This window comes from Trichoplax adhaerens, genomic scaffold, assembly GCF_000150275.1.
Source record: "Trichoplax adhaerens TRIADscaffold_3 genomic scaffold, whole genome shotgun sequence".
Taxonomy (NCBI): Eukaryota; Metazoa; Placozoa; class Uniplacotomia; order Trichoplacea; family Trichoplacidae; genus Trichoplax; species Trichoplax adhaerens.
In genome coordinates this window covers 9,239,034-9,250,194 of record NW_002060945.1, presented here as the reverse complement: position 1 = coordinate 9,250,194, position 11,161 = coordinate 9,239,034, and the positions used below count along the sequence as shown (strand labels likewise).

The window sequence follows — 11,161 nt, the reverse complement described above, 5'->3', positions numbered from 1 at the left end:
GGAAATGCGAATTTCGAGCAGTTCCATGGCTAATCCAGGTCCACGCAAGAGGACGACGACGCTCCGCCAAAATAGGATGCCGACTGTTTTTTCCTGGTCATTTTACTGTATCAGCAGACTGAAACGGTACACTCGGCACTGTTGGTAGCCAGCTTGCTTGAACCGGACGCCAGGCGTACCGTCTACAGACATCCACGCAGACGGACACCAGACAGCGGAAAAAAAAAATCCCCCCCCAAAATAATCCAGGACTGTACTGTGCCGTAAATAAATTAATTAATAGGAGGAAAATCAATCGGCATTACTCAGCGGCTTTTGCAACGCGTTCTGAGTCTTCTTGGTTAAAGTCAACGATTTGTTTCAAGGACAGGAAAAACAGCTTGCTAAATTTGCTTTTGATTCATAGAGAGAGGTTGCACACATACGGTGCTCATGCAATAGAACGATGATTGATACTTTGATCGCCATTCCGATCGTTTTACTTTCTCTCCTGTTTGTGGTGGCCGCGATCGCGCTTGTTGCAGTATGTCGACATCGATATTGCCGAAAGGTCGATTTAACGGAGAACTTAAAACTAAGGTAATACATCTCCATTTCAATGATGTCAACAAATCAATAGCCATCAGCTTAGTTTAGAGTAAGAGAAAGAAATTGAAATAGGTCAAGGGAATCGTTTCCAACGACTCTAATCTCGCTTCAAGTACTCAACGTCTTCTTGAACAGCTTTATTGTTATTGTTTTCGATCGGGTTGAATCGATCACGTAGTAGAGAGTTTTTGGGTTTTTTTTTGTCAGTGCTTGCATGCTTAGGCAATAGGGATTTAGGGCTTCTTGTTGTACTTTTCCTGTATATCGATTTCAATAGTAGAGTGATCGAGCTAGTGAAGGTAGCGGATTGGAAGGAAACTTGCATGGTGATACTAGCCAATTTCTTTTCGCTAAAGCATGTGTCTAGACTAGATGACTCCTTTTACATCAATTCATCAATCAACTCTCCACTGACTGTCCCACCAAGGTAGTCTACTAATAGATCAAGACGTATTTTAAAATACGCCAGCGAAGGAATCAAAATAGAACATTGCAAACTGGCTGGATAGATGAACACTTGATGGGTTGAGTCATGCACTAGTTTACTCTTAAAAGGACAACCTATCACTAAATTGATATAGATCAGACTCAATAGTGCTTGCTTAGTTTACGATAGTTGTCTATTGTTGAATATGTATTCAACATTTGCTAACGGGTTAATTACTGACGTTAAGTTAATAAGAAATTGAATAAATACACAAATACCCAGTAGTAATGATGTAAAAGTGGCCATTTTACTCGCTGTAAAGAAGTAAAATTATCACCACACCATTCTGCTAATTGTAATTCATGAAAACCGTAATATAAAAAGGCCAAAATAAACGTCCAATGTCGTTACGAATCTGTTGTTGAAATTGACCGCGGTATGTGCGATAGCATCGCGACAACAAGATAGCCCAATCCCTATTGAAATAGAATAAGTAAAGCCCTACCATACTACAACTTAAAAAAAAAGGGCCAAATACAGTATACAGTAATCAATATGCGATGCATGACTTTTACAGATATACATTATCTATGTAATAGCTAAACGTTAAAGTATCGCTTACTAACTTATCACTGGTGTAATGGTATTCTATTTACAGTGATGATTTTACTCCTGGTTCCTACTTTCGAAATAGTGATGATACGAACAGCCATATTTTACCCAATTCACGACAAGTTGATGTCTATCAGGTTTGTATTACGATAAGGTTTTTAGCGCTAATAAATACAATTTTACTTGTCGTATGTCATATGGTTTACTTGAGAAGGAATCAGTTACGTTTGCAGTCAGGCTATTCCAGAAGGTATTATGGTTTTACTGTATTTTACAATCAGCTTTTTTGAGCTATGTAACTATGGACCATTCTTCGGACTGAAATATCTATTATACAACTACATGTTTTATTTCAAGCCTTTTCATGTTTCATAGTAATCTGTCTAGCAATTTTAATGAACACAAGATAAAGCAATTAAATAACGATACTTTTATCAGGCAGTAGAGACTTTACGTTGGATTATATTACAAGAGATCTCTACTAAAGTCATTAAACTATATTAAATTACTATCGATGTTCATTCGAACCCACTCCCAAGAAAGGATGACTGCGCTCGTTGAGAGTGTTTACGTTTTGTAACTATTTATTACTCTTTCGGATAAGTAGCTCTACATAATACTTTATTCTCAAATATCTACCTTATGGCTATAATATCAGTTTTTTAGTTTTTTAATATTGGATAGAAAGCTATCTAGTAACGTTAAAGCAATATACGATAAAATGATTGTACTTTTATCAAGCATCATATCAACAATTACTATAGGTTGTGTTATGTTTATTCGTGATTTCTAGAGTCTTACAATTACTTTAAATAACAATCGATATTCATTTGGAATTTGCTGCGCAAGTTGAAAACTAGTCGAGTTATCTTAGTCATTATTAAACTACACAAATACTATGAAAGTAATGAAATGAAATACTTTCTAGCAAAGTAATAATGTGTTTTATACAATCATTTACAGCCTGATTTTGACGACGATGAACTAAATGATAACGGCCTCTGTGAGACGTCAAGGTATGTTTATGGTAGCAGATACTAAAGCAGTAGAAAGACAATCATATCACTTTGCGTTAAAAAACTTTCCTCCAAAATTACTCCAATTGTCATATCATTTCTTACCGAACAGTACTAGTAGCTATATTATAGTATACATCTGTAAGGTATCCCTCTACAATCCTATAGCTACATGAAGATGTATTTTTCATGGTTGTTGAATAATCATACTATATTTTACTAGTAGCTTCAGACAAGTAATGGTAAAGAGTTTCTAGTGCATTCTATAGCTAGCTTAGTATGTTATAAGTACAGATAATGTTAGAAAATCAATGGCCTCTGTAGAATGGAGTATTGCCGATCAGCAAAGATAAATGAGGGCTACTGCATTTGCTTTATTACAAGAAATTGCAATCATATTGCCTTTTGATAGTGCTATTGAATATTACTGATATCTTTTGTATAATAAAACTACTACTAATATAGTATAACAGTGAACGAAGATAATGTTAAAGTCGATGACGTCAGTAAAATTGAAGATTACCATTAGCAAAGATAAATGAGTCTTATTATATTTGCTGTATTATTATAAGAAATTGCGATAATATTGCCCTTTAATACGAATAGACTGTGCTATATGGTGCTATTGAACTTGTCTAATATTTAGTACATAACAAAGCTGCTGCTAGTATATTATAAAAGTGAAGGAAGACAGCTCTTAAGAGCCGATCATATCAATAGAATTGAATGTTACCATTAGCAATTAGCAAGATAACTGAACTCTATTGCATTCGCTTGATTACAAGGACAGTACTGCGTTAAGGCTACTACTACTACTACTAGTGCGATGTAACATTAAACAAAGATGATACTGAAAAAAATCAATGCTATCAGTACAGTTGAATATAGCCATCAGTAAAGATAATGAATCTTTGTTAAGATTCTTGCCTTTTTACGTGAATTGAAGTTAATCATGTTGTTATTAAACTTTATTGCTATAGCACTGTATACGTATGATGTAAAATAAGACTGTTACTAATATAGAACACATTCAAAATTATACAGTCTCTATTGAAGGATGCTGTAAAATAGACTAATTCGTTTCGTTGTATTTACACAGGGTTTTAACTCCTATCTGCGTGAAAATCTTAAAGGTAGGGTACTAGCTGGACATGATATGTTACTACTGTAGACAAAAAACTAGTACAGCATATGATTTACTTGAGATTCTTTGCTGATTATTATCATTACATGTAGACATGTCACGATTTAACTGAGAAGTTAGTCTCTACTGTCATGGCTGATGTTATCCAACTTCGTTCGCGTGAATTTGTTAAAGACGTGGTGCGATTGTGCAAAAGAGTTGACAGCTGGTAAGCTATTGGTCTATACTATTTTTTAGTGCCTACCATAGATGCTATACAAACTTTAAATTTTGCATTTTCTACTGGCTAAATGGTGCCGGCGTTTCATTTGAACAGTATAATTGTAGCCATAGGAAGGCATAAATATCTTATGTCGGACGGTTATAGTTTTATTCAATCCTGTCTTGGTTAAAATTGTCTTTTAATGCTTTCATGTAAACTCAAGTGTTGAAGATTTGGTGAAGATCGCTAGTGGCAGAGAGGATACTAGAATGTTAGAATCAAAGTAAGAAATTACTTAAGAGTGGTAGTAATATAATATCTATGGTCTAGTGAAAGTTGTCATTAGTAAAATTGTGCATATTACTTGATCCTTTATACCTTTGGTAATTTAGTATTGATTGGTGTATGTTGAATGGATGTAACATCACGTATTGGAATTGAACTATCCTTTCATACTATTATTTTCTGTTTTTATTTTTTAGATCGGATATACTCAATAGCGCTATTCGAGATCTATTCAAGGTGAGATTAATTATTACTTTTGGTTAATGATAGACGTGTCTATCTCATTAACGCATACACTATGGTAGTAAATTGTTGGATTATTTATGTATACAGTTATAAAGGAGTTGTAGTGTCATGTTGGCGTCAAATCTCTGTCGACGTTACTGTAGTCAAGATTTCGACTGGTGATAATGATAATAATTTAATGTCGTATTATATTCCATGTTCTACAGAAGATAAAAAGCGTTTTTAACGAGCCTGATACTCTTGAATGGACTAAAGAGTATTTAGAAGAACTGGATGTATTATTTGAAAATCTCAAATGTGCTGCCGCTAATGTAGCTGGAAATCATATATTACACGATTGTGACGGTTGTAATTCAATGCAACGATGCGAGATTGAAAGTACCGATGTTGCTGGAGCAGCATACGCGTACAAGTGCTAATTGTAATGCAGTAATTGGATTGTGGTTATTCTTTTCGAATGTATCCATATCCTTTCATAGAGCTACTAGAAAGGGCTACTGTGTTTTACCCTATAGTGTAATCTTTTATTAAATGTATGTAATAAGATTGGGACACTATGGTTTTACTAGACTACGGTTATGCTCGTCTGTAGTTTGTATGTACAGTAATATAGAGACGACATACCCGGGTAGATTTTAGTTTGACTAGTATGAACAATGCTATGCTTGAGCAACGCTTTTAAAAAAGTAGTTGTATATTATAAATCTTACCTTAGCTAAAAGGTATGTTTATCAATCATTTCCACATGGAAAGTACCACGTTTAAGATTTCTTTCCAAAGAATTTATCCGACACTTAATTTAGTATTTAAATGATATTATTTTTTTTTATGAATTACAGTCAGCTACTGTTAGTTACTGTTGTCAGTCGTATAATACTACTACTAGATGAGTAAGTATATTGATGACATTTTCCCATGAACATGACTAATGTATAAATGTACAGAGTACCATTAACTCACTTTATCATGTAAAATGTCAAGCATTTTAGCTGATGAATTGGCATTTTTAGTCTAATATTAATTGTATTGTACTGTAGTACGCGATTGATAAGAGATGTACTATGAAGGTTTGCTATAGTTGATGGAGCATTATAAGTTGTTGTCAAACGATATGGAAATTATCTTACGACCTTAAAGAAACAAAATTATGTTGATATTGTTTCATTCTATCTTAAATAAAAATCATTTCTTTCCAATAGCAACCAGTCATTTTGTATATATTGTAGGTAGTATTCGTGGGGAGAAATATTTTAGTGGAGAATGTATTGAGAATACTGGTAGATTATTACACTATCTATTGGCGATTGTACGATTCCTTGTTACCCTGTGTCGATATACAGTACAGTAGATGCAGCATGGCAGTCAATCCCTAGTTTGCATTTTTCGACTAGAATTAATTAGTACGAGGCCCTGCATCAGATGGTTGACAGTACGCATTAAGTTGCAACGCTGTGTCGCATATTGCAGTAGATGCAAGAGAGGAGTCAATCCTTGTTTGCGTTTCTCGACTACTATCGGTGCTAAGCCTTGTGTCAACTTGTGGATAGTTTGCAGTAGGTTACAAGTAGGTTACAACGCTGCGTCGAATTGCAGTACATGCAGTATGGGAGTCAATCCGTTGCTTGCAATCGTTACGAGGCCTTCTATCCAATTGCATAACATGCAGTAGGTTACAAGTGACAGATAGCTTGCAGTAGGTTATAACTACCTTACAACGCTGTGTCGAATTGGGAGTCAATTCCTTGTTTGCAATCGTTACCAGGCCTTGCATCCAATTGCACAACATGCAGTAGATTAGAACGCTGCATCGCATTGCAGTGGATGCAGTATAGGAGCCTATCCGTTATTTGCGTTTCTCGATTGCAATCGGTGCCAAGCCTTTGCATCAACTTACAGATGGCTTGCAGTAGGTTACAACGTTGGATCGAATTGCAGTCGATGCTGTGTGGAAGTCAATTCCTTGTTTGCAATCGTTACCAAGCCTTGCATCCAATTGCACAACATGCACTATATTAAAACGCTGCATCGCATTGCAGTGGATGCAGTATAGGAGTCTATCCGTTCTTTGCGTTTCTCGATTGCAATCGGTGCCAAGCCTTTGCATCAACTTACAGATGGCTTGCAGTAGGTTACAACGTTGCATCGAATTGCAGTCGATGCTGTGTGGAAGTCAATTCCTTGTTTGCAATCGTTACCAAGCCTTGCATCCAATTGCACAACATGCACTAGGTTAGAACGCTGCATCGCATTGCAGTGGATGCAGTATAGGAGTCTATCCGTTCTTTGCGTTTCTCGATTGCAATCGGTGCCAAGCCTTTGCATCAACTTACAGATGGCTTGCAGTAGGTTACAACGTTGCATCGAATTGCAGTCGATGCTGTGTGGAAGTCAATTCCTTGTTTGCAATCGTTACCAAGCCTTGCATCCAATTGCACAACATGCACTAGGTTAGAACGCTGCATCGCATTGCAGTGGATGCAGTATAGTAGTCTATCCGTTCTTTGCGTTTCTCGATTGCAATCGGTGCCAAGCCTTTGCATCAACTTACAGATGGCTTGCAATAGGTTACAACGTTGCATCGAATTGCAGTCGATGCTGTGTGGAAGTCAATTCCTTGTTTGCAATCGTTACCAAGCCTTGCATCCAATTGCACAACATGCACTAGGTTAGAACGCTGCATCGCTTTGCAGTGGATGCAGTATAGGAGTCTATCCGTTCTTTGCGTTTCTCGATTGCAATCGGTGCCAAGCCTTTGCATCAACTTACAGATGGCTTGCAATAGGTTACAACGTTGCATCGAATTGCAGTCGATGCTGTGTGGAAGTCAATTCCTTGTTTGCAATCGTTACCAAGCCTTGCATCCAATTGCACAACATGCACTAGATTAAAACGCTGCATCGCATTGCAGTGGATGCAGCATAGGATTGCTTGCCTTGTTTGAATTTCTCGACCACCATCGGTGGCAAGCCTTGCATCGACTTGCAGACAGCTTGCAAAAGCCAACACCACTGCTCCCCGCCTTAGAATAGATGCAGTATACGCATCAAAACCTTGTTTGCGTATCTCGACTACCATGGAAGCCAAGCTGAGCGTCCACTTGCACTCCGCATACGGTAGCTTACAACGCAGTGTCGATCTGGATATAGTACGGACGGACGTTGATGGGTGGGTTAGCATTTTCTCCTTGGCCAATCTGCCTAGCCAGACTATTGCCGACATAGGCCCAAGTTGTCCATCCAAATTGTTGATTGGAGAAAATTAGCCTCTCGACTTGGCTGTATTAGCTTAATCCACCTGTAGATTAAGCCGTTAACCATTGTACAACACTGTTGATAGTTTGCAATCCGTATTATACGAGTAGAGCGAGCAAGAAAGACGCCACCATCATCTTGACGGTAGGTTGGACAGTCTAAAAGTGTTGTTGGTCTTCATGATGGTGTTGGGATTAAGTTGAATATTGACTAAGGATGAGAAAGGACTGCCGATCTATCATCAGCATGGAACCTTTTTCGTCGATAATACGATGATCAGGCAAAGTAAAATAGTTGTATTTGTATTCAAAATAGGATTGAAAAGAAATGGATGATAGCGAGAATCAAGTTGCTGATACCAATACAAGTGTAGGAAATACAAGCGATGATGCCAACAAGAGCATGACAACGCCTGGTGATGATCACGATGAAACAACAAGTAAAAGTGATCGCAGATCGTCTGGTCTGATCAGAAAGCGATCCATGATCGCCGCCAAGAATTATAGTGGTGAAGATCAAGCATTAGATAAAATTAGTCGTAAGGTAGGCTATCATCAACAACAACTCTTGTAGACGGATAGTTTGATGTTTTTTTCCCCCCAATGGTCTTCTCCAACAGAGTGTTTTTTAACTATTGGACAAAAACTACCTTGACAACATGTCGACAGTAGTATGTCCGATTGATGATATTGTCAAGCATGACAGGATCTGTTTAGCAAAGAAAGCCTGAATAGAGTGGAATACAGTATGGCTGCTTGCTTACCCTTCCATAGCGATAGTCTATCGTGCTGTCTATATCCTCCATTCATCGTCTTCAATTGCGATTATGATTCAATGTTATTTGGACACTACAAAGACAGTGATGGAGATAGGCGTCGACGTTACCGCTTGTTTTTTTTGCTGCTTTTTTTTCCATCCATCGACAGTAGAAGAGTTTACTGTCGATTAATGGACAGTAGTGCTAGTGTCTACATGGTTATGATAGGATGACAGTCAAGCGGAAGTTTCTATAATATGGATTGTTTTTTTTGGGGGGGGGGGAGGTTGTTTCCCACTTCCAATCTAGAAACGCTAATGGACACCGTGAGTTTGATTTAGCTCCAAGTCTTCTACATCAAACTCTACAATGACTCAGTATTCATACTGTCTAGGGCTAGGCTATTAGCGTCCATCTTAACTTGATGCAACCAACCACAACGGTAGACAGGATTCATGAATCAAGAGAGCATTTCTTACTGCTCTTTAGGATAAACAGGCTGAGTTCCTTGTCAACTGTATTGTTGCTGTGGTGATTAAGAATGGAAAATGGAACGGTTAATTCGCCCGATGGCAATAGTCCATGCATTCAAAGTAGACTTGTGAATGTCGACGTTAACTCCATGACTGTATCGCTATCGTTGAAGAGGAAGATCACGTTTACCATCATCATTACGCGTTCTATTCTTTCCTAGATACCCCCCCCCCCCCAAAAATGGCTTGAAAATAGCATTGTCGACGCCTTCGTCTCTTTACTGATGCCTCTCTCTATAGATTCGTTGGCTAAAAATGGCGTGAAATAGCATTGTCGACTCTGTGTTGCTTCCTTTACTCATGTCTTTCTTTATAGATTGCTTTGATCAAATTGTAAAAGACTGACAAGAGTATCGATTGCCATGGATGGTATGCCATCCACTTTTGCATCGATATTGAAATTGTTTATTCTTGTCAGTCAATAATAACTCGACCAAGCCCAACAAATATTGCACTGCCATTCGATTGCCCGCTCATGCTTTGAAATGGTTATTACTACCATCTCGACATGACGGATAAACTGTAGTAGGATGGGAGCATAAAATCAAGAATAGTGATTGAAAGAGTACAAGATTGAAGCTGTCTCAACGTCTGAATTTGGGCACTTTTTTGAATGCCTGCTGCACTCGATTATCATCGACATTAATAGAACTCAATCCATGTCCTGTAGTGTCATGACTGTGTGTACAGAAGGAGTTAAATAAACTGCACCTTGGACATTGTTTATAGAAGTTGGATGGATTAGAAGAGTGTGAAATCGGATTATTCTACAATACTGTATGCTCGAGCTCGTTCTTACAATTAACCTTCTCCATGCAATTTACTAACAGTGGATAATGACAGCGTCTGAAGATAACTGAGAAATGAAATCGCCTTGATCTATCTTGTGTTACAAGTAAACTACACACCTTGCCACCGCTATACTATCCTGCGTGCACATTGGAGATTAGGGTAGCACTGTAGTTTTCCATCATGATTATGACTAACTGGATTTGCGCGATAGACGGCACTGTAGCCTTTAGCAAAGCATAATGGTATAGTCTAGCCAATTTTCCCCACTCATTGCAGCTAGCTAGAGGCCTATCTTTGACATAGCCGTATTTTACCTTTACCTGCCCATTTTTCATGCGATCGCTAAAGGTCTGTCTTTTCAAAGTAAACTAGTCATGTCTTATTGACCCATTTTCCAGTAATTGCTGCTAGCTACAGATCTGTTTCTCCAAAGTAAATAGTCATGTTTTATCTGCCAACTTTTCCACTGATTGCTGCTAGTATGTCTTTTAACCTTAATGTAAAAAGTAAACTAGTCATGCTATGTCTACTAGAGCCTCTCAAAAGTAAACTAGTCGCACTTTACCCTGCCAATTTTTCCAGCAATCACTTCCAAAGATTCATGTTTTCAAAGTAAACTAGTCTTGTTTTACCTGCTCATTTTTCCAGCAATCCTTGCTGGAGGCCTGTCTTTTAAAAGTAAGCTAGTCCTGTTTTACCAGTCTATTTTTCCAGTAATCCTTGCTGGAGGCCTGTCTTTTAAAAGTAAGCTAGTCCTGTTTTACCAGTCTATTTTTCCAGCAATCCTTGCTAGAGGCCTATCTATTAAAAGTAAACTAGTCTTGTTTTACCTGCCCATTTTTCCAGCAATCCTTGCTAGAGGCCTGTCTTTTAAAAGTAAACTAGTTTTGTTTTACCTGCCCATTTTTTCAGCAATCCTTGCTAGAGGCCAATCTTTTAAAAGTAAACTAGTCCTGTTTTACCGGTCCACTTTTCCAGCAATCCTTGCTAGAGGTCTATCTTTTAAAAGTAAACTAGTCCTGTTTTACCAGTCTATTTTTCCAGCAATTCCTGCTAGACTTCTATCGTATTTTGACATTAGCATGGGTCGCACAAGGCGCAGCAGCTGAGCACACAGTGCTGTACCAGGGGAGCAAGTGTACATCGATGCTGTGTCTGAATAAAGCCGTTTTAGCGGCTAGGCTAAGCAATTTCCTTTCTAGTTGAAGTTTTTTACTAATCCTTTTAGGGATATTGACCACTAACAAAATAGTATTGACAAGTCACAGCTTGAGTTTGCTGCTGACTCATAAAGTCCTACATTGGTGA

General features: G+C 37.9%; 2 protein-coding genes across 2 annotated transcripts; both read left to right on the top strand.

Moving 5' to 3' along the window:
- Positions 1–445: 445 nt before the first annotated feature.
- On the top strand, positions 446–5,116 carry TRIADDRAFT_63805 (expressed hypothetical protein; the record flags this gene model as incomplete). Its single annotated transcript, XM_002111238.1, has 9 exons — positions 446–579; positions 866–1,015; positions 1,674–1,764; positions 2,591–2,643; positions 3,743–3,776; positions 3,880–3,995; positions 4,213–4,272; positions 4,472–4,511; positions 4,727–5,116. The coding sequence occupies 9 exons, from the start codon at positions 446–448 to the stop codon at positions 4,937–4,939; spliced, it is 891 nt and encodes a 296-aa protein (XP_002111274.1). The 3' UTR covers positions 4,940–5,116.
- Positions 5,117–8,098: 2,982 nt separating this feature from the next.
- Positions 8,099–9,580, top strand: TRIADDRAFT_55055 (uncharacterized protein; the record flags this gene model as incomplete). Its single annotated transcript, XM_002111237.1, has 3 exons — positions 8,099–8,314; positions 9,018–9,084; positions 9,480–9,580. 3 exons carry the CDS (start codon positions 8,099–8,101, stop codon positions 9,578–9,580), a joined length of 384 nt encoding a protein of 127 aa, XP_002111273.1.
- Between the last annotated feature and the right edge of the window lie 1,581 nt (positions 9,581–11,161).